The 26,259-nt window shown below is 33.6% G+C and overlaps 1 protein-coding gene and 2 long non-coding RNA genes across 9 annotated transcripts; 2 read left to right on the top strand and 1 right to left on the bottom strand.

Moving 5' to 3' along the window:
• On the top strand, positions 1-20,284 carry LOC146941307 (uncharacterized). Of its 7 annotated transcripts, XR_015032317.1 has the most exons (7): positions 1-458; positions 1,037-1,167; positions 2,085-2,193; positions 3,360-3,407; positions 3,670-3,755; positions 4,101-4,242; positions 4,821-5,546. It is a non-coding gene; the product is annotated as an uncharacterized LOC146941307 (long non-coding RNA). The 7 variants fall into 7 exon arrangements; XR_015032314.1 differs by lacking the exons at positions 3,360-3,407; positions 4,821-5,546 and adding an exon at positions 19,856-20,284 and having other exon boundaries at positions 4,104-4,242; XR_015032311.1 differs by lacking the exons at positions 3,360-3,407; positions 4,821-5,546 and adding an exon at positions 19,856-20,284.
• Positions 3,590-3,973, bottom strand: LOC146941308 (uncharacterized). Its single transcript, XR_015032318.1, has 2 exons — positions 3,871-3,973; positions 3,590-3,778 (listed from the first exon to the last, which is right to left on the bottom strand). It is a non-coding gene; the product is annotated as an uncharacterized LOC146941308 (long non-coding RNA).
• A 2,020-nt stretch (positions 20,285-22,304) lies between the features above and the next one.
• On the top strand, positions 22,305-24,802 carry LOC146941306 (putative RING-H2 finger protein ATL21B). Its single transcript, XM_085755076.1, has 2 exons — positions 22,305-23,217; positions 24,249-24,802. Exons 1-2 carry the CDS (start codon positions 22,497-22,499, stop codon positions 24,692-24,694), a joined length of 1,167 nt encoding a protein of 388 aa, XP_085611202.1. The 5' UTR covers positions 22,305-22,496; the 3' UTR covers positions 24,695-24,802.
• Positions 24,803-26,259: the final 1,457 nt, after the last annotated feature.

Raw genomic sequence — 26,259 nt, 5'->3', positions numbered from 1 at the left:
ATACGAGTGTTTTTTTTCATCTATAGCCATTTCACAGTTATTTTTCTCTCTCTTCACCAATTCTGAAAAACTCTCCCAACCCTCTATCAAACCCTAGCCGCTGCCGCAAATTTTACGGCCTCCCTCAGTGTGTTTCCGGCCTCGTTTTGTTGTTCCACCATCTCCATCCTCTCCTTTTCATCTATAGTTTTATTCAATCAAATCTATTTTTAGGTCAAAGATGTTTTTAAATATCCATACGGCCATCTTTTCGGTTAGATCTGGACAACCACATACAAGATTTTGAAAAACCATCACCATAAAAAGAGTCCCCTCCATCTCCTCTACAAAACCCATTAAGAAAAATCAAGATCGGACTACCTTCACCGGTGACCACCGTGCCGGAGCTTGCAACCACCGTGCCGGTCAGAGATCGGACTACCTTCTTCTCAATCTTGCATGTTTGTGTCGAGATCTAGGTCAGATTTTTTTACTGGTCTTTTTCTGTATATGTAAATATGCATTTTGTTAGATCCTCCTTTTATTTGATTAAACTATTAACTGTATAAATATTGTATTCCTTCTTTTTGTTTATTTTGTATGTAATATGCATGTTTTCTTTTTTTTTTTCTTCTTCAGGGTGTGCACAGTTTTTGAACTTTGTGTTAGTAAATAAAGAAATTATTATTTTAGAGGCTTTGAAGCTATTATTTTTATGGCATAAATCTGAAAATTTAAATCTAAAACTTCCAAAAAAATTCTCTGGTATTGTTGTGTCATTTCCAGGCATCAACTTTTTCTTAAAAAAATGACACAAACTTTTAATCTATTGTTATTATTTAATAATAATTAATAGTATCTTTTTGTAACCAAACCAAGTCATTATCATTTTCCATATCTTTGACTGATTCTCAAACTAATCGAACCAATTATAAACTGAACGTTACAATATATGATCATAATACTAAGATAGTTTGATCTTTCAAGCTTATGTTTTCTTCATGGAAGTGCATCTCGCATTAGATTAGACTTATATGACTTCATTTTTGATTGGCAGGATTTATGAAATGGCCATACAGGAAAAGTTTAATACTGTTTTTTTTACACAATTGGTGTGTTAGAGGCAGAACAGGGGGACATTATTTTTCTGAAAAAAATGTATATTATATATGACACTCAAAGCAAAAGGTAACCACTCTTACATATCTCTCATAATTCCCATCCTACAACTCTTGTAAAGTTCTCTCTCACTCACTCAAATTTCATGTTGCGCAAACTGGGTTTTAACATCAAAAGGATTATTTTTAATTGGTGCCAAAACTCATTTCTACAGTTTTTTTTAATTGATGTCAAAACCCATTTCTATTTCTATAGTTTAAATACGCAAATAATCATCCTAAATTTTATGTTTGAAAATTGTCATCGTCATTTCATTATTTCATAGTCAAACAAAGCAAGGATGTGATGTTAGCATCCTGAGTTTAGTACCAATATCTAATAAACAAGTTAACAAAAACAATAATTTCTGTTTAGTCTAAAATTAACAGATAGCCTTTTATTTAGGACTACTTAACACTTTTTGCCTCTTTTTTGTTTCCTTTTTAGGCCTTAAATTCACCATTGAAAAAGTGATATCCGTGTTGAAACTCCAATGTTGGAAACTTATTATTTTTGTCTCTAATTCTTCATTTATCAAATCATATTCTTCCTCTTTTCCCAAGTCTAAGCATTTTAGATCCTTTTTGCATACAATTTTTTGTCATAAGAATAATTGGTTTCTTGCTTTTGGTAGTTTAGCCTCTTAAAAGGAATGCTTACAGGAAGAGAAATTCACTATACAATTTGTTAATGAATAAACTATTCCTCTTCAATATTCTTTTATTTCTCAGTTTTGACTTATTGAGGTGCTTATTGTTTGTAAGGATTGCTGAACAAAATTTAGAATTGTCATTCCCCTTTTACTGTTCAAGCTTATGTTTAATTAAGTTAATTTTGTTTTAAAAATTATGGTGTTCTATTTTTTATTACTTCTTGAGCATGACTATGAGGTATTGCGACAAATGATTTAATATTGTCTAACTTCTTTGATTTTTATTTTGATGCAGATAAATGATAAAAAGACACAATCTCTTGATTTCACAAAATTTTAGGTAGAGCTACTGACTGTTGATGCAGCTATTGACTGTTGATGCTCAGCCTTCATATAATAATGAGGTAATGGTGACAATATTCTTTAATAAAAGTTTTATTCTTTGCTTAATTCTTTAATAATAGTTTTATTCATTCTTTATTGGACAGATAACATAAATAAAGTTAAGTTTCAATTTATCGTTCAAATTCTAATGAAATTTCATTTCAAATTTGTACTTTTAGCATTGAGTTTATCTAATTTGTTGCATGATCTAATCTTAAGATTTTTTTCTATATAAGTCATCAAATCCCCAATTTCTATTTTGAACTCAAACTTCCTCTCATTATTTAAATCGGATGTTATTTTTTTTGTGATAGATATGATTGTTTTATTCAAATTTTAAATTCCTCAGTTTAAGTCTCAACATTAAAAGAGATAATTTTTATTTGATATCCAAACTCATTTTTACTGTTAAAATTTGAAAATTCGTCTTGGAACCTAGATTGAAATTTTTAGTATTGTTTAATCTCATTTGGAAAAAATATTCTAAGATTGTGGTTGTCGTTTTTTGGTGGCAGATTTGATTGTTGTTTTGTTTCAAATCTAAGGGAATAAAGAAAGGCATCTTTAAATAAAAGATTTGAAATTTTTACAGCTGCAAGCTATGACACAATGGCTGTAGTAAAAATCACTTAATCACTTTTTCTCAATTGGAGTAATTACAGGATAGTTAAATCACTTAATCACTTTTTCTCAATTGGAGTAATTACAGGATAGTTAAACTGAATTTTGAATTAGTAATATTTTCTTAACACTTGATCAAAGCCTCAATCAAAATTTATTGTAATTACCTTTTATATCTTCAAAGTCAATAAATAATATATGATATTCTGTTAAAATAAAAGTGTTATGTTTGGATTTTTTGTCTTCAACTTTTACTTGCATAACGTTTCATATTAGTTATTATTATTCCTGGAGTATTATATTAGGAACTAAACATCTACATTCTTTTAGTTTATTTTCATTTGTATTTCCTTAGCCTTTTCCCTGTTACTTACTAATTCTTTTCCTCACTTGCCCTTCCATCAAAACTACTTTTAGTTTATTGTAATTACCTTTAACATTTGAAAACAAAATATCATCATTCTCTTAAAACTGGTTAAACTATTAGGTGATAATCACCTTGACCAAATTATAAACATTAAAAGGATCTAACCTTTGCATTGTGCTTTGTTACGATTCTTCGCAGAGGACTCGCATTTTGAGATGTAGGACTTACATTTGCTGCATCCAATAGGTTTGTGTAGGTTTCTTGTGTTGTGTAACATTTGCATATGATTTTCCTCCTTACTCCATTTCTTGTCTTTTTTTTTTATCTTCCTGAAAAACATTCTCCATTTTTCACTAACCTTTAGAATAAACTTAAGAGGAAATATTTACGAAAAAGTTATTGATATTGGATTATATAATCAAAGATTACCTTAAAGTAGAAATTTAACTGCACATGGTCCTACCTATCACTTAAGTTTGCTGTTAATAAACTAAATTATCGTGTGCAGGAACCTCAAAAGGGTGTATTAGGAAGAACGTTGGTACGTAATAAGCATCTTCCACTCTGCCAGCTGGAATCAGACAACCAACCTTGGTAAGGAATGCCAAAATTTATCTCTACATTAAAAAGTTTAATGGACAATATTAAAGAAAAAAAATATACAACCTTGTGCATTTTATGCAATCTGTGCATGGATGAGTTTCATTACCTTGATTATTAGGTGGAACATGCTTTTTGGTACCTTTCTTGGACTTCTGGTGTATTGTAAATCAATGATTCTTGAATAGATAATCAATAATAGATAAACTACATTCTTGAATATAACATGAGAACCTTTTTGTTAAATTATATTTACACCTTGGACATATTCCATAGAAATTGGATGATTCATTTTTTCTTATGCTAATTGAAAACCTCTTTGAATTATTGATCTGCAAGAAGAGACAAATTCATCATCCAAACCATTGGTGGGTTTGGAGAAAACAACTATTGAAGAAGTAACATATGGAACATATTGGACTTCAATTCTTGGAGGAAATTCCCAAAGATAAGGAAACGTTGCCTTATAGAAGCCATGCAGGTACCATTATTTTTTATTTAAGTGTGATTTGATTTGAAAAAATGTTTAGAAAATCAATGTATTTGGTTAATATTAATTGATGAGTTGATAATATTTTTTTTATCTCTTAATCCGTCACAATAATTATCTCTTACAAATTTTAAAATAAATAAAATAATATTTAGTAAAAAAAAAGAGATTATTTTAAGACGGATTGCTTAATAACTTGAATTTCTCAACCATCATTTGAGATTTTAATATTTTTTCCTTTCCAATTTGAATTTAATCTTGTATTTGATTTGTTGCGTAATCTTATTTTGGGACTTATTTATGTGTAAATCATAAATTCCCAATTTCTATATTGAACTTTAATTTCCTTAGTATTCAAATTTGGAACATTCTGTGTGAGCACATACTCAACATACCTTATTTTATTTTCTCACTCACATGAAACAATCTTTATTTTGTTTCCACATTAGCCTATTGGGTTCGTTCCAATCTAGCACCAATGGATCTGTTCATGTTTTTTAGTTAACGGTTTCAATTACTATGAGCTATAGGATTGAGACTTGATACGATATTATTCACCTCCTTTGCAGATGTTTCATTTTGAGCATGTCTGGGGAACCATAACCATTACATTGTAGACTCATTTAATCCCAGTGTCTGTTATGTGAGTCTACCCTATTTTACACAAAACACTTTTGTAAGTGAGATAAACTCAATTTAGAGTTGTAAACTGTTCGATTCTGAGATAACTTTAGAGTTTCACAGCCATGGTTTAAAGACTCTTAACCACTAGAACACAGTCAATTCTATACCAGTAAGGAAATGCATTTAGGAAAGATAGGATGAGTTTCTAGGCTCCATAACATCTAAAGGAGTTTCAAAGATGCAAAGAAGGTTGATTCAAATAGTGGTCAGTGGCCAGTGTCCGAATCATTAAAGGCTTTGCATCAGGCGGCAACCCAACACCTTTGCCTTTTCCCAAGGTCATTTAGGAGGAACTAAGTAAGCGTAGATTTTACTACATTGAACTATGAAGAGCTAATAAGTTTAAGTAAAAAGTTCCAGATTTTTAGGGTGTGTTTGGATGGAGGGTTTAGGAGGGGAAGGGAGGGGAATGTTTACTTTTAATTTTTAAATTATGGACATTATGAAATGTTTTTTAAAAAGTTAACATATTAACGTGATAAACGGTCAGATCATATTTCAATCACATTTAATTTATTTTAGAAAAACATGTTATATAGTCCATAATTTAAAAAAGAAAAATAAACCCTCCCCTTCATTCCCCTCCTAAACCCTCAATCCAAAAACACCCTTAGTTTTTTTTCTTTCAGTTATACCTCTGTCAATATAATTGCAATTTGGCGCCAATCTTTTACAACTTAAAATTATTATCACAGTAATGGAGGTGTATTTTTTCTGACATACTAAATCATATAAAATCTAATTGTTTCATTAAAAATTCACAACATAATGCGGCGCTTAAACCCTTCAAACTTGCATTTTAAAAATGGAAAAAAAAACGACCAAGTAGTCTGTTAAGATTATCATTGATTGAGCCAAACCCAAATAAGTGTTTATTTTTAAGCTATTTCTATCTATGGTTTGTCGGATGTGCCTTTTTTTCTATCGAAGTGTTATGTTACATGTTATTATTGTTGTTGTTGTTGTTGTTGTTGTTGTTATTATTATTATTATTATTATTATTATTATTATTATTATTATTATTATTATTATTATTATTATTTTTCAATGAAGTAGTATTCTGTTTCAATTTTTTCTTTCACTCAAATTATCTTGTGATGAAAATAAAAAACACAATTCAGCATCACATCTATATATCACTGTTGATAAATAATTTCTGATAAGGTAATTTCTGTAGTCTTACTCATCCAAATATTTTCACATTTATAATGATCTTTTTAACCCAATGGTTGATTCATTTATTATAAAGTAATTTCTTTAGTTTACGATTTTTTTTTAGCTGTATTTGGATGGATTTAGTTCATTCATTTAGAGTTAAGGAATTGACCAACGTTTATATATTTTCGAGTTAGGGTTTGGATGTGAGTTTTGCAGATTTCTATTTGTTTTGAACATTTATGTACCTTGGTCTCTTAATGATCCATGAAATTTAACTTGGCCTTTTCAAAATATCTTTCAAGTGTATGCTAAATCTGCTTTGTATGACAAGTGTGCTTTTTGTAATGACTATTCATCCACCTCAATGTCTCAATTTTTGGTTAAGACTTTTTGTTCATCAAATTGTTCAAATTGTGTTGATGTGGTTGGCTATGTTTGTGTCGTATCAATATATATTTTTCATATAGTTTCTCATGTTATGTAGTCGTTACTTTCATTCTTGCATACAGGTTGCAATAATTAGCAGATAGATACAATTTTTAAGCACAAGCTTTACTAAATAAGTTAATATTTTTTTAACTAACACTTTCAAATTACTGATCTAATATTTAAGAACTTGAATTGAGCTTTTTTAAAAATAAAAAAAAGAACTTGAATTGAGCCGCTACTGCAATCTAATAATTCAAATTTTTTACTTTTTACGTCCATTTCATTCTTTATTGTGATATGCTTTTCTGTTAATCCTTATTCCTGGAGTATTATGTTTGATATTGTTTCATAATTTATCATGAAATGCTTTTTTATTAATTCTTATTCCTGGAGTATTTTGAAGGTGAGAAAAACACAAGAAGGGGGGTTGAATTGTGTTTTGAAAAATTCTTCGTTTCTCTAAATAACTGAATACACTGATCAGAAGCTAAGTGAGACAGCTTCTGAAGTGATGATCAGAATCTAAATGCAGCGGAATAAAACAGAGAGAGAGAAGAAGAACGACACAAAGCAATTATACTGGTTCCTTCCACAATCCGGAAGTAGTCCAGTCCCCCTTGCACTTCCAAGGAGATTTCACTATGAGTAATATCTGATTACAAATGCTCAAGCACACAAGCAAGAGACTTCCAATGCTCAAGCACACAAGCAAGAGACTTCCTTTGCTCAAGAACACAATCAAGAGACTTCCTGCTCAAGCACAACTGCAAGAGACTTCCTAACTAAACAAAATTACACAGAAAATTGTTTAAGGTTGAACACTTGATATACAATCAGAGGTGCTCACAATACAAATCAGATACAGACTCAATGGACTTAAGAATTTCTAAGATATGACTTTGAGACACAGAAATTCTAAGTGAATGCAGAACAATTTCAGCAGAGGTTTGGTACTTGTGAAAATCTTGTGAGTCTTTCGTTCAACGTTCTTGCATTACCAATTCTCTAGGTCTTCACTCCTTTATATAGAGGTGTGAAAGAGACGTTGTGAAATTGCCAGCACACCAAAGAGTCGTTGTTGAAGCTTGATCTTTCACCAATGATCCTTTGCCTGATTTGGTTGTTGTCCTATGAAGAACAAATTTGAAATCCATTCCTTATCCAAAGGAACATCTATGCAGGCGAGACCGTATTCTGGAGCTGTTTTCTTGTCTTGAAGTGCAGACACAAAACAGAGTAGTGGAGAACGTGGTTGTACAATTCGTACAAAGTACAATGTCAACGCTTTCGTCCAAATTGCAAACACACACCTTCAAACACCTTTGAAATGACCGTTGCAAACTCCACTAATCCTTTGTTTGTGTTTTCGAATCCAATAGACAGCTTTTGCATTGATGATTCTTCAATTCTTGATTCTTTGCAAATCCAGTTGATATTCAGCTTCTGGTGAAATGGCTTCTGATGAGGTAGCTTCTGATGATGCAGCTTCTGATGATGTAGCTTCTGATGAGATGACTTCTGCAGCTTCTGATGATGTGACTTCTGGACCTCTTGTCTTCAGGAGCACTATTCTTCAGGAGCAGCTTACTTCAGGAGCGCTATTTCTTCAGGAGCAAGTTGCCTTCAGGAGCATCCAAGCTTCAAATCTTTGTTGTTTCCATAGCTCTTTATTTGCTCATTCAGAACCAATGATGATGTAACTTTATAATTATGGTCCTGTACACTTGAACAAATATTAGCTAATCCAATTTACAATTTTTAATACCTTGTTATCATCAAAACTCTTTAAGGTTTATTGTTAAACACATTTTGTTCCAACAATCTCCCCCTTTTTGATGATGACAAACAACAGTATTTAAAATTGATCAATTGTTGTTAATCTAATTAACAAGTTGACTTTGGGGTTCTGAGGTTTGTAAGCTCAGAATCTGAGGTTTGTAAGCTCAAACTCCCCCTGAGTCTGATAGTCTTTAAGGTGAGGTTTGTAAGCTCCCCCTAAGTTCTATCCAGGTTAATTAAATTCATTTTGCGCAATAATTATTATCAGAGATTAAAAGCAAAATTGAATCATTGAAAGATTTTACTTATAGATAAGAAGAATGGTTCAATTAACTTTACTTGAATTTTGATACTCCTTCGTTCATTCATAGCTTATACCAATAAGGTAAAAAGATAGAAGTTTTTCAAAAATTTCAAATGCCATTAATGGGGCTCAGAGCCTTTAAATACTTGTCACATATACTCCCCCTTTTGTCATTATCAAAAAAAAATTAAAATAAATCTAAGCACAAAAGACAAAAAGATATGAGAAAAACTCAAACGAGAGAGAGTATGCTAAGCAATGAACTAAATAAATCAGAGCAAAAATCATGTATATTCAATTGTCAGAAGCAGCTAAACAGTCAGAATCAGTAAGCATTCAGAGGTAAAGAGAATTAAAACAGAATGGTTTCAGAAGCAAGGACTACGAATTCAAAACAAACAACAAACAAAAAGAAAAACACAAGGGTGTGCAACTAAGTGTTGGTTTGATGTTGTTTCTTCATCTCCTCCATTTCTTCAATCTTCTTCTGCAACAGTTCTTCAAGCTGTTGTTGCCTCTGGAGAAGAGCCTGTTCCCTTTCCTTAGCTTCTTGCTGCTGCTGTGCCATCTGTTTCTTCAGAAGCTTACACAACCTTGCTTCTCTGGTCAAGTAATCCGTTTCTAAGAAGAAAGGCTGGTTTGCCAGGAGCAGTGTAGAACTTCTTACTCTGAGACTCTGATTCAGATGCTCCATTAACTTCCTGACAGAAGCTTCCTTGCTTCTGATGCACTTAGCCCTTAAGCTTTCAATTAGCTCAGTTGCCCGGTTCTGAAGTGATGCCCAGGAGTCTTCATATGCACTTGTGAGATCAATTGTCCTTCGTTGATCCACAAGATTAAGCAATTGACTAAGGATTGTCAGAAGCTCAGAATTGATATATCCAGATTCCAGGATGTTTGTGGGTGGATGTTCAAGGATTTCAAGATCAGAATCACTGATTTCTAAGTCTTGAATAGGGTTAGGAACTGGAATGGTAAGGTGTGTTTGTGTGTTAGAAGATGAGGGCTGGTCAGAATCAATGTGTGTGGTGGAGGTTGAGGCTTGAACATTGACTAGAGAGATGTCAACATCCATGGGAGTTGGTTCAGGAGAGTGTTCAGGTAAAGGTTGAAATTCAGTTTCAGATGGTGGTTGTTGTGGTGAAGTTGATGTTTGAGTGTTGAGTTGGGGGTCAATGGTAGCTATTGGTGATTGTGGGGGTGTTGTGGGTTTTTGTGGTTCAGGTGTTTGTTGATGGGGGTTTTCTGAAACAACATTTTCAGAAGCAGCTGCTTCTGGAGTTGTTTCAGAGGCTTTTTCTGAGGCTTTGTCTATGGGTAACTCACCTGAGTAGTGGAGAGCAAGATTGTCTAAGACAGAAGTGTCTTCTATTGGTTCAGGTGCTAATGGTGAAGAGGGTGAAGTGGGGATGGAGGTGACTGGAATCTGGATTACCTGATCTGCAGGGCCAGCTTCAGAAGTGATAGTACTAGGTGCTTTCAGAACCGCTTCTGAAGCTTTAACAGCCACTTCCTTGACTTCTTCAGACTTCTTCTTGAAAAATTCATCACAATTCTCCAGACCTGAAGCCTTGAGCCTTTGATCCCTCTCCAAATTGTATTGAGCTTCTTTCCTTTTTAATTCAGCTAGCATCTGAACAGCTTGCCCATCAGCTTCTTTCTCCATATCAGAAGTTACTTCAACCATTGGAGTGAAGGTTAGTTCAGATGCCTTCTTCTTGTGCTCATTTGCCTTTATCCCATCAAGAGCTTTATTCAGATGCTCTTCTGTGATGACTGACTCTGATCTGTCCTTGCTTCTTTTTATGGGAATAGAAGCAGCCCTAATTCTCTTCTTCTCCTGTAACTCTGATAACTTAAAAGCAGCAAATTCCTTAGCCATTCTGGCCTTGGCAGGAGTCAGCTCAACCATAGAGCTTTTTATATCGACAGGTGCCTTTTTCTTCTTCAGCTTGGGCTCAACTTCCTCCTTTTCTATTTCATCCAAAGCTTCATCCAGTTTTTCCTTGTGATAAACTGTTTCAGCTTTCCCCCTCTTTCTTTTGACATCCTTCTTTTGCTTGCCCTTATCAGTAATTGCTTCTAATGCAGTGGCACTCTTTACCTTCTTTACTTTAGCAGGAACAGCTTCCTCCTGAGTGCTTGCATCTTCTTCCAGGACATACTCAGCTACTGATTGAACTAGGAAACCAGAGTCACTTTCCTTAACGATGGGAGGAAAGTCCCTGATTATCTCAGTTTCAGCAGTTGTCATCTCTAACCACTTTTCATCTTTAGGGGCTTCTTTGATGAACTTCATAGAGCATAAGCTCCTGCTACTGATAGTCCTTTCAGCAGTAGAGACTTCGAAACATCTATCAGAAGCACTCCTTGTCCTTTTTAAGAACTCCAGCACCCTTCCTTGATAAAAGATTTCAGACAGCAATCTTCCATAGGGTACTTGTTTTCTTCCTCTGATAGTGCTTTCATTTATGGCCCAGCAGAGATGATCCATTACATATCTTGGGAAGTTTATCTTTTCCAAAATAGCCATGAAGTAAATTGCTAGCTTCTGTTGATTGTTGGGTTGGTCAGATCCTCCTGCTCTTTGAAAGAAGCAATCATTACTGAATTTCACCAACATCCTGTTGTGAATCTCCATTTCAGAAGGCTTTGCATCCTTCTTCCCACCCAAAAGAGTGTTGTAGTAACCTTGTAGCAGGACATCTTCCTTCCTGACTATTTCTTGGAATCTTCCCTCTGCATGCCTTCTACAAGCTTTAGCTATAACTTCCTCAGTGATGGTTATAGGAATGCCCATCACTTCAGACCTTATTTCTAAGCTGTCAAATGATGTAGGATTCATATCCATGACCATTTTTCCTTTCTTTGACCCAGCTTGTTTGCTTACAACTTTTGCAGGCTTTTCATTGTACACTTCAGCTTTTAACCAAAAGTCCTTGACCAAATTCACATATGTTGGCCCATTTAGCATTCTGAAATACTCAGACAGCTCCTGTGTTTCTATTAAACCTTCCATGTTTACTTCGTACTTCTTGAGTGAAGTAAAATCCACTGGTGACTCTATTTGGACTATCAAGGATTCCCATGGAATATCCATAGTCTTTTCTTTGTAGATGGACCCAGATTCTGATACGCTTTGCTTGTTTGAAGTAGATTCTGAAACTTTTGAGCTTGATGATGCCATTTGATGATTGACGAAGATTTGAAGAAGATGAAGATTTTTAGGGTTCTAAGGTTGAGAGAATGCGCTTACTTCGCAAACGGTTTGAGAGCAAATGTGTTTGTTGTGATTGAGTAGTGTGTGAATTGACAAAGTGTTAAAAGTAAAACGATTGCAATTCAAAAGAGACAAACAAACATAATATTAATGACAAAATTGGGGGCGCGTGAAAAGTACTTTCAAAGCTTTTAAATCATCATTGCCCTTTTAGTTATACACCAACACATACAGGCCACGTAAGAAGTTCACAGAGTAACAACCAAGTTAGTGGGCCAGAAGTTACTTTAAAAAGTAACTCCCAACGTTTCCACTTATTCAACTATTCAGAAGCAACAAATCCAGCTTCTGGACTTCAGATGCTGATGTCATCATCAGAAGCGAGTTTTCCTCAGAACCTCAATAAAGAGCTTCTGATGGACTACTGCTTCTGAACTAACTTCAGAACCTAAAATCCTATTCAGGAGCAAGCAAACATTTAATCAGACACGAAGTGCATGTTCAAATTTTTCTTTATAAAATCAAATCTTTCAACAGTTAAAGGCTTAGTAAATATATCAGCCCATTGATTTTCAGTATCAATGAATTGTATATCTAAAATTCCTTTTTGAACATAATCTCTGATAAAATGGTGTTTGATTTCAATGTGCTTAGCTCTTGAATGCAAAATTGGATTTTTAGACAAACAAATAGCAGCAGTATTATCACAATAAATGGGAATACTGTTAGCAGTTATCTGATAATCTTCCAACTGATGTTTCATCCAAAGTAGTTGTGTACAACAACTTGCAGCTGAAATGTATTCTGCTTCTGCTGTAGACATAGCAATAGTTGTTTGTCTTTTGCTAGCCCAGGATATAAGATTATCACCCAGAAATTGACAATTGCCACTGGTTGATTTTCTTTCAATCCTATCACCAGCATAATCAGCATCACAGAATCCAATTAGCTTATAATCTAAGGATTTCCTATAAAGGAGTCCAAGATTAGTTGTTCCCTTCAAATACCTGAAGATTCTCTTGACAGCAGTCATATGAGATTCTCTAGGATCTGATTGGAATCTTGCACACAAGCATACACTGAATAAAATATCTGGCCTAGATGCAGTGAGGTATAACAAAGAACCAATCATACCTCTATACAGCTTCTGATCTACTTTAGCTCCTTCATCTTCTTTGCTCAGGTTGCACGTAGGATGCATTGGAGTGTTCATCACTTTACAATCTTCAAGTTTGAACTTCTTCAGAAGCTCCTTTGTGTACTTTGATTGATGAACATAGACTCCATCTTTGCATTGATTGATTTGAATGCCAAGGAAGAACTTCAGCTCTCCCATCATGCTCATTTCAAATTCATCCTGCATTAACTCAGAAAATTCCTTGCAAAGAGATGCATTAGTAGAACCAAATATTATATCATCAACATATATTTGCACAACAAGAATATCTTTCCCAAGGGTCCTTCTGAAGAGTGTAGTGTCAACCTGTCCTCTCTTAAAATCATTTTTGATTAAGAAATTACTTAGTCTATCATACCAAGCTCTGGGAGCTTGTTTCAAGCCATATAGTGATTTCTTCAGTTTAAAAACATGGTCAGGATATTTAATATCCTCAAATCCAGGAGGTTGCTTAACATACACTTCTTCTTCTATGACACCATTGAGAAATGCACTCTTGACATCCATCTGATATAATATTATGCCATGATTAACTGCATAGGAAAGAAGTAACCTGATTGCTTCCAATCTTGCAACTGGAGCAAACGTTTCAGTGTAATCAATGCCTTCTTGTTGACTATACCCTTGTGCAACAAGTCTGGCTTTGTTTCTTGTTACTTCACCTTGCTCATTCAGCTTGTTTCTGAATACCCATTTTGTTCCAATAATGTTCTTGTGCTGAGGTTTGGGTACCAGATCCCACACATCATTTCTTTGAAATTGATTCAACTCTTCTTGCATAGCTAGAATCCATCCATCATCTGAAAGTGCTTCATCAACTGTTGTAGGTTCAATCATTGAGATTAGTCCAATCATTGACTCTTCTTGTCTGAAATGTGATCTTGTTCTTCTTGGACTATCTTTGTTTCCAATGATTAGCTCCTCAGGATGTGAAGACTTGTGTTTGAATGTGTTTCTGGGAGGATCTTCTTGATGTGAGCCATCTTGTGCTTCATCAGAAGCAGTTTCATCTTGCGCTTCTGATGTGGGTTCAGCTTCTGGACTATCTTCAGACTCAGCTATCTGATCAGGTTCTGGAGTAGCTTCAGGAACCTGTATCTCTGCAAAACTTTCACCCTGCTTTGAAGTTTTATCTTCAAGCTCCTTGTCATCAAATTTAACGTGCATAGATTCTTCAACACAGAGTGTTTCTGAATTATACACTCTGTATGCCTTTGATCTTTCAGAGTAACCTAAAAAGATTCCTCTTTGGGCCTTGGCATCAAATTTCTTTAGGTAGAGCTTGTTGTTCAGAATGTAACAAGTACATCCAAATTGATGAAAGTAAGAGATATTGGGTTTTCTTCCTTTAAAGAGTTCATATGCTGTTTTCTCCAAAATAGGTCTAATATAGATCCTGTTTTGAACATAGCATGCTGTATTCACTGCTTCTGCCCAAAAATGTTTTGGTAAATTGTTTTCATGAATCATGGTTCTGGCCATTTCTTGTAAAGTTCTATTCTTTCTCTCTACAACTCCATTTTGTTGTGGTGTTCTAGGAGAAGAGAATTCATGGAAAATTCCATGTTTTTCACAAAAAACTTCAAATGGCTCATTTTCAAATTCTCCACCATGATCACTTCTGACTTTCAAAATTTTTGATTCTTTTTCAGATTGAATTTGAGTGCAGAAGCTACTGAATACATCACACGCAACATCTTTACTCTTTATGAATTTCACCCAAGTCCATCTGCTGTAATCATCAACAATGACTAATCCATATCTACTTCCATATAAGGATGCAGTACTCACTGGTCCAAATAAATCAATATGGAGTAATTCTAAAGGTCTTGAGGTTGAGACAATGTCTTTGGTTTTAAAAGATGATTTCACAATTTTCCCTCTCTGACATGCACCACAAAGTGCATCTGAATGATAGTCAATGTCTGGTAGCCCTTTCACAAGTTGTAACTTACTAAGCTTAGAGATTAACCTCCAGTTAGCATGTCCCAACCTTCTGTGCCACATCCATTTCTTATCATTCACTGATAGTAGGCAAATCACCTTCTGATCAGCCAGTTCAGAAAAATTGATTTTATAGACATTGTCAACTCTCTTTCCCTTGAACACAATGGATTTGTCTTTCTTGTTGATTACTGTACAGTTGGGTTTTTCGAAAAGCACATCATAACCATTATCACAAAATTGACTTATGCTCAAAAGGTTATGTTCAAGACCATCTACCAACCATACATTATTAATTGAGGTAGAGGAATTACCAATAGTTCCTGTACCTATGATCCTGCCTGACTGGTTGCCTCCAAATTTCACATTTCCTCCCTCTTTCATTGTTAGGCTGAGGAACATGGACTTGTCTCCTGTCATGTGTCTTGAGCAACCGCTGTCTAGGTACCATGATCTTTGCTTTGGCACTGCTCTTAGACATACCTGCATCATTGACATTTTTAGATTTAGGTACCCATTGTTCTATGGGTCCTGGAAGGTTAGTACTTAAGGCTTTACTCTTCACTTCTTGTACCTTGTGCTGTGAGTTGGGTTGCTTCTGATTAACCATCACCTTAGGTTTTGGTACTTCAGAAGCAGTAACTGTCTTCTTCTGAAACTTAGACTTCAGAACCCCAGATTTTGGTTTCACCAGACTCTGAGGAATAGGTTCTGATCTTTTCAGGATCCTAACCTTTGAAGTTTTGGAATCAGATTTGATCATAGCCTTTGACTTAGAGTTCTTTGGCTTTGAAGTAATCTTAGCCTTAGAACTAGAAGCTTCAGGTTCTGATTGAACAACAGTTTCCAACTCAGCCCCTTCTGGTACAAAGAATGTTTTCAGACCTTCCTTGATGCATTCACAACAAGACTTTAGATTGGTTTTCTCCAGTTTCACTTCTGGAAAACCAATTCCTCTGCCATTGTTCTTGTAAATGCTATAAATCATAGAAGCCACTCTGCTTCTGTCAATGCCAGATATAATGAAGTCTTCAAGAGCAATTTCATGATTACTTAAAGGTTTTTCATTACACTTTTCTTGTAGCTTCTGACATAAGAACCTGAGCTGGTCTTCATATGTTTTACACATGAAGTCAAAGCCCCTAAGTCCCTGTTCAGAAGCTTTCAGATCCAATAGAGTTGATTTTTGCTGTTGTACCAAATCAGCATATTTTTCTTTTAAATCCTTCAACTCATTGGTTCTTACTTCAAAATGTGTAAGAAGTTCTTTAAGTGACTCAACAAGTTCATCTCTGGGAATTTTGGAATATACCTCATTTTCATCTTCTGATCTTCTTTCCTTGAGCTTCTGGAGTTACCCCTTCTGAAGAGAAACTTTCTGTTCTTCTTGGCCAGATATTGAAGTCTGTTTGAGAGCATGGCCATTTCTGCAGCATCTGGTTCAGAATCTGAACTTGACTGTTCTTCCTCTTCAGATTCAACCACTTTGAGAGCTTTTGATGACTTGCCTTTAGATGGAAGAGCTATTGATTTACTCTTCTTAGTAGACTCATGTTCATTAAGACTTAACTCATGAACTTTGAGAGAACTAACAAGATCTTCGACACTTAAAGTGTTTAAATCTTTAGCTTCCTCAATGGCAGTCACCTTCGGTCTCCATCTGGCAGGTAAGCTTCTGAGAATCTTGCTTACATGATCAGAAGCAACATAGCTCTTCTTTAGAATCTGTAGACCAGAAACTAAGGTTTGAAACCTTGAGTACATCTCCTCAATAGTTTCATCATCCTTCATTTTGAATAACTCATACTGATGTACAAGCAGGAGAGCCTTTGCTTCTTTGACCTTCTTGCTCCCTTCATAATTTGAACAGAGAGAAGCAAACATAGCTTTAGCAGTGGATTTGTCACTCATCTTCATGTATTCTGCTTTGGGTATGGCAGTGACAAGAGCTCCTCTGATAATATGATGCTTCTTGTAAAGTTTCCTCAGTTCTGGAGTATGTTTCTTTCTATCCACAGCAGCTCCTTCTTCATCAAGGACTAAACCACCAACGCCGTCTTCCAGAATATCCCACAATTCTTCATCTAGGCTCATGATGTAACTGTAAAAATTGGTCTTCCACCAAGAGAACTCTTCAGCATCTCCATTGAACTTTGGAACTTTTCCAACACTGGTTTTCTTACTATCACTATAATCATGTGAGACATTTTTATAGCTAGTATCACCATCAGGAGGAGGAGTAGTCATGTTTTTCTCAGATCTTTGACTGTTGCACGGTTAAGTGATACACAACAGACCAAGGCTCTAGATACCAATTGAAGGTGAGAAAAACACAAGAAGGGGGGTTGAATTGTGTTTTGAAAAATTCTTCGTTTCTCTAAATAACTGAATACACTGATCAGAAGCTAAGTGAGACAGCTTCTGAAGTGATGATCAGAATCTAAATGCAGCGGAATAAAACAGAGAGAGAGAAGAAGAACGACACAAAGCAATTATACTGGTTCCTTCCACAATCCGGAAGTAGTCCAGTCCCCCTTGCACTTCCAAGGAGATTTCACTATGAGTAATATCTGATTACAAATGCTCAAGCACACAAGCAAGAGACTTCCAATGCTCAAGCACACAAGCAAGAGACTTCCTTTGCTCAAGAACACAATCAAGAGACTTCCTGCTCAAGCACAACTGCAAGAGACTTCCTAACTAAACAAAATTACACAGAAAATTGTTTAAGGTTGAACACTTGATATACAATCAGAGGTGCTCACAATACAAATCAGATACAGACTCAATGGACTTAAGAATTTCTAAGATATGACTTTGAGACACAGAAATTCTAAGTGAATGCAGAACAATTTCAGCAGAGGTTTGGTACTTGTGAAAATCTTGTGAGTCTTTCGTTCAGCGTTCTTGCATTACCAATTCTCTAGGTCTTCACTCCTTTATATAGAGGTGTGAAAGAGACGTTGTGAAATTGCCAGCACACCAAAGAGTCGTTGTTGAAGCTTGATCTTTCACCAATGATCCTTTGCCTGATTTGGTTGTTGTCCTATGAAGAACAAATTTGAAATCCATTCCTTATCCAAAGGAACATCTATGCAGGCGAGACCGTATTCTGGAGCTGTTTTCTTGTCTTGAAGTGCAGACACAAAACAGAGTAGTGGAGAACGTGGTTGTACAATTCGTACAAAGTACAATGTCAACGCTTTCGTCCAAATTGCAAACACACACCTTCAAACACCTTTGAAATGACCGTTGCAAGCTCCACTAATCCTTTGTTTGTGTTTTCGAATCCAATAGACAGCTTTTGCATTGATGATTCTTCAATTCTTGATTCTTTGCAAATCCAGTTGATATTCAGCTTCTGGTGAAATGGCTTCTGATGAGGCAGCTTCTGATGATGCAGCTTCTGATGATGTAGCTTCTGATGAGATGACTTCTGCAGCTTCTGATGATGTGACTTCTGGACCTCTTGTCTTCAGGAGCACTATTCTTCAGGAGCAGCTTACTTCAGGAGCGCTATTTCTTCAGGAGCAAGTTGCCTTCAGGAGCATCCAAGCTTCAAATCTTTGTTGTTTCCATAGCTCTTTATTTGCTCATTCAGAACCAATGATGATGTAACTTTATAATTATGGTCCTGTACACTTGAACAAATATTAGCTAATCCAATTTACAATTTTTAATACCTTGTTATCATCAAAACTCTTTAAGGTTTATTGTTAAACACATTTTGTTCCAACATATTTTGTTCATCTGTGTCTCTTTAGTCTTTTCCTTGTTAGTTGTTAATTCTTTTCCTCACACCAACACAACAATGTGGATTTGGTTCCTCTAAAGTGAAAGGGACTGAATGCTGCATTTTAGAAGCTAAAAAATGGAAATGAAACAATTGATTAGAAAAATCATTACCAGCACTTGGAGTCAGTGCAGGGGCCATTACTATGTTTTTCCACAACAGGTAGGTCAAGTCATTCCAGGTCTCTATCGCAAATTCCAAATTTAAATCTTGAACTCTACTCCTCTTGCAATTTAACATTGAAACATGAAATTCTATTACTGGTGATACATTGGACTGTTTTCTTTCAAATGTTCATATTTGTTAAGAGGCATTTAATGCTTGTGTTTTCATCTTGAGTAGCTTGCCTCTTTGTTTGATAACTTGCTTCAATACGCTTCTGTTTGACATTTATTGGTGACTAAATCCTGTGGAAGATATGCGAAAAAGCCAAAGAGCTCGACAAAAGGTGTGGTTTGGCTTTTTTATTTCCTGACTTTTATTTGGGTGGACTACAACTTATTATATTAATGTTATTCATTGTCTCTTTTGAGTTTGAGTATATCTGTTATTATGATTTAGCGATTTATGGATAAAAAAAATTAAACTTTAAACTTATAATTTCTTGAGTTTGAATTTCAGTCTAAGTTGTGTATGATTTAGTGAAAAAAATCCAACTTTATATTTGATTTAATGAATACGTTAGAATGATGTATAGCAGAAATTTGATGAATACCTTTGCATATGTGAATAAAAGAATGTAGGGGTTATATATTGCAGTTGGCAGTAGTGAATAATCTCTCTTATTCCTTTCCATTTGTTGTTTCTCTTTAATCACCTTTATCTTGTAATAGCTTTTCTAATAATAACCCCCAAGTATATCAGATGCTTTCATTATAAAGGATTCCATCAACAAAAATGAAGAGGATGTTAAAAAATAATGAAAACCACAAAAGGATTAGAAATATAAGGAATATCTTTGTATAACTGAAAGGTAAAAAATGAAGAGTTCAAACACTGGTTTGCTGTAGCACACAATTTCTCCCACATTCCTTCATATCTGTTGTTTCTCATTCATCACCTTTCTCATGCAATGGCTTTTATAATAATTTTATCTATCTTCAAACAATTCTGCAGGGAAAACAAAAAAGAGGGAACAAATAAGATGTCAATTGGAGAATATAAGGAAACTGTTGAGTATCATTGAACCTGCCAAATCTCGACCTAAAGATAAAGAGGTGGAAGGAAATGGGAAATTGAACATATAGCAGAACAATTAGATTAATTATGGGCAAAGTGAAGATTTCAGCAACAAAGCAATAGAGAAGTGGAAGGGAATGGAAAGAAATAGATTAGTGCAACCAAAGCATCATATATTTATAGAAAAATAAAATCAAATAAGACAAGACTTTCATCTTGTCTTTATAGTGTTTAAAATAATGTTTTTTTTTTTTTGCTTTATAGGTTGGAGCCTCTATAGGTTGTATTGTTTATAATATTGTTTGTGTAGTCTAATAGGCTTTTTGACTTCCTTTAAAAATGGCAGGCTATAAATTTCATTGCTAAGCGCGCTAACATGTAGACATTGTGCAGATCACATGCAGTACTAAAACAGCCAAATCAGGAATTAATTATATTATTTAGGTGTACTTGGCTAGTTATTAGCAATATTAACTGGGCCATCCCCTACAAAAATTATTTTCCCATCCAAAATAAATCAAAATTCTGAGAAAATACCATTGTTGATGAACAGTTCTCCCCCAACAGCACTAAAGTCACGTGTTTGGATACTATGTTTTTTTTTTTGAAGGATTATATAATATGTTTTTATTTTATATAAAATTTTCAATTATTACTTTTGGTCTCTCCTTTAATGTAAACTTAGGTAAAATTCTTATTTTTAAATAAAATATTGCATATCTCTCAAAAAAAATATTACATAAAAAATTGTAATATTATAAGGATCTCTCCCAACAAAAATTAGAATTTTTTTCCAAAACATAAATTAAATATGATTTTTTTTATATTTTTTGCGGTAAAAAATTCATATTTAATTCATGTTTTATTAAAAAATTCTAATTTTTTTAGACTGATTTTTACAATATTCTATATATTTATGTACAATTTTTCCTTCAAAAAAAAAATTATGTACAATTTCATTAAAAAATACAAAAATTTACTTAAAAATAGAGACAAAAAATAGTGATTAAAAATTTTATAGAGACTAAAAGTTGAAAGAAAATTTTGGAGGGACTAAAACAAAAAATTGACATATTTATAGGGACCAAAAACATAATTAAACCAAAAAAAAATTCAAAATATTTTTTGCTAAACCTTTTTTTAAGGATTTACTTAAACAGAATCATTGCCGAATCGAACCCTAGTTTAATTTTTAAATATGTGTTTATTGTTTGATTAATAATTATATTTCTTTCAAACTTACTTCTTTCTTTCAAAAAAAAATTATATTTTCAAAGTGAAAGTTAATGTATTAATATATTTTTGGGTTAAATATGTTTTTGGTCTCTATAAATATACTAACTTTTCGAAGTGAAAGTTAACTTTTTTGGTCTGAAAGAGACTAGTGTGCACATTACAGCTTTAATAAGGTGCTATATAACAAAACTATTTTGATGATTTCTCGATCTTTCTCCATCTATGTTCAAATTTGTTAAAATACACTATTAGAAGGTTTTACCACACACTATCAAAAATTCAAAAGTGTGCTTCCGATAAAATGTTGTAAGTTTAAGGGCAATTGAGAAATCTTCAACAAATTTAGGGGCTTAAATCAAATAAGATAAAGTAAAATAAGGGCTTACTGTTCCTCTCTACGTAGCAGAGGGGATGAGAAATCGATTGATGATTGAATATCAATAGCCTAATAAAAAAAACAAATTGCTTTGAATCTAATTCTTGAAGTCAAACTCTCAAATGTTTTACAAAAGTTGGATTTTTCTGGTTAAAAATTAGAAGAAAACGAGGAAACATGAGTATTTTTTTTTTTGCTACGCATAATTTTTTTTCCTGGTTAAAAGTTTGTTTTGATTTTTGTAAGTTTTTTTTATTTAGTCCTTGTAAATTTTAAAAATGTTGTTTTTGGTCTATGACAGTAGGTTATTGAGACACATGGCGTGAGTTTATGGAACCACATATGACGTCAATAATTAAAAATAATAGTTCAAAGATTGAATCTAAAAGAAAAAAACAAAAAAACTCTAATTGCGGAGAGTAAAATCATATTTAAACCAATATCATAGTATGCCCTTAAAATTGAATATTAATACTATAGTGTCCGTAGGAAATTTGTTAAGGAAATAAAAAAAAAAATTATATTGATTTTTTTTTTACACTTGTAAAAGATTGACTACACAAATTCAAATTAGTTTTTTTTTTTTTGGAAACAAATTCAAATTAGTTTTATTATAGCTAATTATGATTCCTTAATTAATGATATGGAGAATTTATTGCTGACAATAATATCGGTGCAAGATTATCATTACTTCATCAATTTAGAAGTATAGAACTTCAAAGAAGAAGAAAAAAAGTTAAGCTTTTAAAAGGTCAAATACACAAGTTAATTCTATACATTATACATTATCATAGTATGATACCTTAACAAATGTACACTATTGATGACAATAGTCCTATACATTATAGTATGCAATGTGACGTAGTCCACCACCGCCCCACCACCATATTTGGCAAGATTAATGTCAGTATTGGTGACAATCCTAAATACCAATAATTTAGCCAAACCCAAAATCCGTTGACAAACATGAAGACTCCCAATCCCAAACTCATCCTAATTTGTTTCCTTTTCCTCTTCAACCTTAATCAAACACAAGTAGTGTCACTAGCAACCATAGAAACATGCTTAGACACTGTTTGCCACACGAATGAACCACTAATCCGATTCCCATTCCATATAGAAGGAAAACATACAAATACATGTGGATACCCAGGGTTCAAAGTATTATGCAATGAAAGTGAAAAAAGCCAAACACTCCTTAATCTACCTTACATGGAAAATCTTAGGATCCAAAAAATAAACTATGCCAAACAAGAACTTTTTGTGAACGATCCCAATAACTGTCTCCCAAAACAACTTCTCTCACTTAACCTCTCTACCTCTCCTTTTGATGCCGTTTACTATCAACAATTCACCTTTTTTAACTGCTCATACAACTTGGAATATCTTACCTCTAGGTACAAACCAATAGCTTGTCTTAGTGATTATTCCAAGTACAACATTTTTGCAACACCTTCACTTACGGTGTTTGTGCACTTGTCGTCTGTTTGTGATTTGGTTGATACCGTTAACGTGCCGGTTCAATCACCGTTTTTTGATCAAGTGTTGTCGTCTGAATTGAATGATGATCTCCGGTTGTCATGGAATTCGCCATCGTGTGGAAGGTGTGAGTCTCATGGTGGACGTTGTGGCTTCAAAAATAACTCTACTTTTGAAATTGCTTGCTACAATGTCCCTCCACGACAAGGTAATAATAGTACTAAGCTTAAACTATTTATGTCGATGAATATGCCGAGCACACAAGGTGAATTATCTCTTTTCGACCAATATTTTTTTATACGCAAGAGGTTGATGATAAAACTTTTGACCATTTGAACCAATTCATTTTTGGTGGATCAATTTTTATTTTGATCCCTCTCGTTTATCATTTACATTTATACCTTTTTATTCAACCAATGCACCCTTAGTATATTTTTTCTCTCCTTGCCTTCGATTATGTTCGAGATTTCGTTGTAATTTTTCCTAACCATTTTAATCATATTACTCCTTAGTTTAATCAATCAGCTATCTTAAGGAGAAATGATCCTTATTGTTTAAGTTTGAAGGGAGATTATTAGAGACGGAGAGCATAAGTAACTGTAGTGAAACTTAAATATTGTATTATATTTTTTCCCATGACTAATTAGATATGGAAATTTGAAGTTTCAAACAGCAGGGAAAACAACGAAACTTCTTTGTCGTGAATTTATTTTAAAAAATAGAAGATTTTTTTTCTTTCAAACAGAAGCATATGTATAAATATATAATTAAAATACTCTTGTGGGAGATGAGTCATGATGAATTTTTTAATCATTTTGGTCCACTAAAACCGTGAATCGCAGACCAATTCTTCAAGAACAATTTAATACTACATTGTTGTCCTTTTTAAATTTTTAGCATTTGTCTTTCTCAACAAAAATTGTCGGCATTTGTCATTTTTATTCTATATGTAGTATATGTTGTTATGTCTAAAATTCTAAATCATCAAGCAACCTTTTATTAAATTTTTACATCTTTTCGTTAGATGTCACAAGTCATGACTTAACTTCCGTAGTAAATAAACATTTTTAAAAATTAAAAAACATTTTATTTTATGTATGTACTAAACTTATTTTTCTTTGTCAATTTTTCCTCTCCATGGGTTGAGAATTTAGATGGTGGTGCAAACATATGCTTAATTGCTTATAGTTATCTTGAATGTTGCAAAAGAATGATCGATGAAATTTGAAACATTGACAGGGATTTCCCGTGGTGCAAGTTACGCCATAGCCATATGTGCAGGGGTGCCAGCTTTGTTGTGCTTCATTTCACTATTAAGCTGGATATGTAGCAAGTTCAGAATTGGTACCCATGGTTGGACTTGGGCACGTGAGACAATTGCAGATTTTGAGTCTCTTCTTGATCATGAATACACCAACACTTCAGGTCTTGATAAGCCAACAATTGAATCATACCCAAAAATAGTGATAGGTGATGACATACACTTACCAAAACCCAATGGTAAGACATGTCCAATATGCTTGTCAGAATATATGCCTAAAGAGACGGTGAAAACTATGCCTGAATGTGAACATTGCTTTCATGCACAATGCATTGATGAATGGCTTCCACTGAATGCCTCGTGCCCAATTTGTAGAACTTCTCCTCCAAGGTTACAATCACAAGCGAGAGGTGGTAGTGACTAGTGACCACAATACTTAATTTACACATGAACCAATTGTTGAGTTAACTTATACTGTAATTTGGACTTGAAATCACCAAGTTAGTGTAAATTTTCAATGAATTGTCATTTACTTGTGCATTCACGTTGGTTGACACACATTTTTAAAACTACTAATGATAAGAAATTCTTGAAAATTATTTACTAAATTAATTAAGATGCAAGTTTGTTCCGTATCATAAGAGTAAAGTGAATTACCTTACATGCATAAGAGAAGAATAAGGACCTCTCTTTCTTTTATTTTTTTTAAATCTATATGTATTTTCATATGTTGTTCTCAGTAGAGATAATATGATTCAAGATGCTTCAAACATAAATATGAGTGTCTCTCCCAACCAAAATTCAATACTTAGTACGTCAATCAGAGACTAACTTTGTACGCTTGACCCAACCTTTGTTGGTAGAACAATGAAAACTTATATTACGAAACTAATGAAGTAATAATTAATGAGAAATGATATTTAGATAATTATTTTGTTACAACTTGTATGCTCGTACTTATATTGTGTACCAAAAGAAACAGATTTCCAAAACTTGTTCAAAACGTGGATGTATAAATATCATTTTTATAACTAATATGTTTACATTAAGAGTAATAATATTTTTACAACCATTTAGAGCACCATTATCGGTTGACTCTTGCCATGGTTTCACTTTTTCCAAAGCCAATGTGTCAGTGTGGTAAAGATATTTGGCTTTTTGGCAATGGCATATTGAGGCAACCGTAGCACTGCATTACTACCGTGGCTTTGTTCTTTGCTGATCTTATAAACTAATATAAAATTAATTATCACCTCAAAAGGTGCTATATATATTAATATAAAATGTAATTGTGATGTATATTGTAGAGTTTTGTGGGACCCATTTTAAAGGTTTGGAGAGTAGGAAGGATATTTAGAAAATTTAGTTGAGTAGTTTAAATAATAAGGAAGCGTGAGATAATATAATGTATTCAGTGGGACCCATTTATACCACCCATATGGGTGACATGGATATGAATGCTCTTAGTGACAACTCTTATGACAAATTCATTTTTCTCTTTTCTATTGATCAACAACAATAGATAGAAAAAAAAAAAGGAAGAGAGAGAGTAGGCATATGATGCGAGTATGAGAGAGAAAATTGTTAAAATTTGTCACAAAATTGTTGTATAAACATTATTTCTCTTATAGTGTTTGGTTGGAACCTTAGAGTGTATTCCTTTCAATTTTTCAAATTTGATTATCTTCGATGTCAATTTGAACGAGTTTATGTAACTTTATTAAAAAAAAAGTCTCTCTAACTAGTGTCTCCGAGCATAGTTAAGAACAAAAAAAAAAAATACTCCCAACAATCGTATTTATAAAAAAAAAAATAACTTGTTAGATTCATTGAATGACTAATGTATTTGGTCTACATAAAGACCATATACAAAAATTGAATTTTGTTTATATAAAATATAACAAAAGAGAGTATTTGCATTAAAAATATCATCTCTTACACTTTTAAAACTTTGACCCGTGCCTTGAACAATAGTTAACATTTTTCAAA

This window comes from Medicago sativa, chromosome 3 (assembly GCF_051527215.1).
Source record: "Medicago sativa cultivar Bolivia chromosome 3, Bolivia_mono, whole genome shotgun sequence".
Taxonomy (NCBI): domain Eukaryota; kingdom Viridiplantae; phylum Streptophyta; class Magnoliopsida; order Fabales; family Fabaceae; genus Medicago; species Medicago sativa.
Note: the sequence above shows the minus strand (reverse complement) of the source record. Positions and strands in the feature narration are given on the sequence as shown.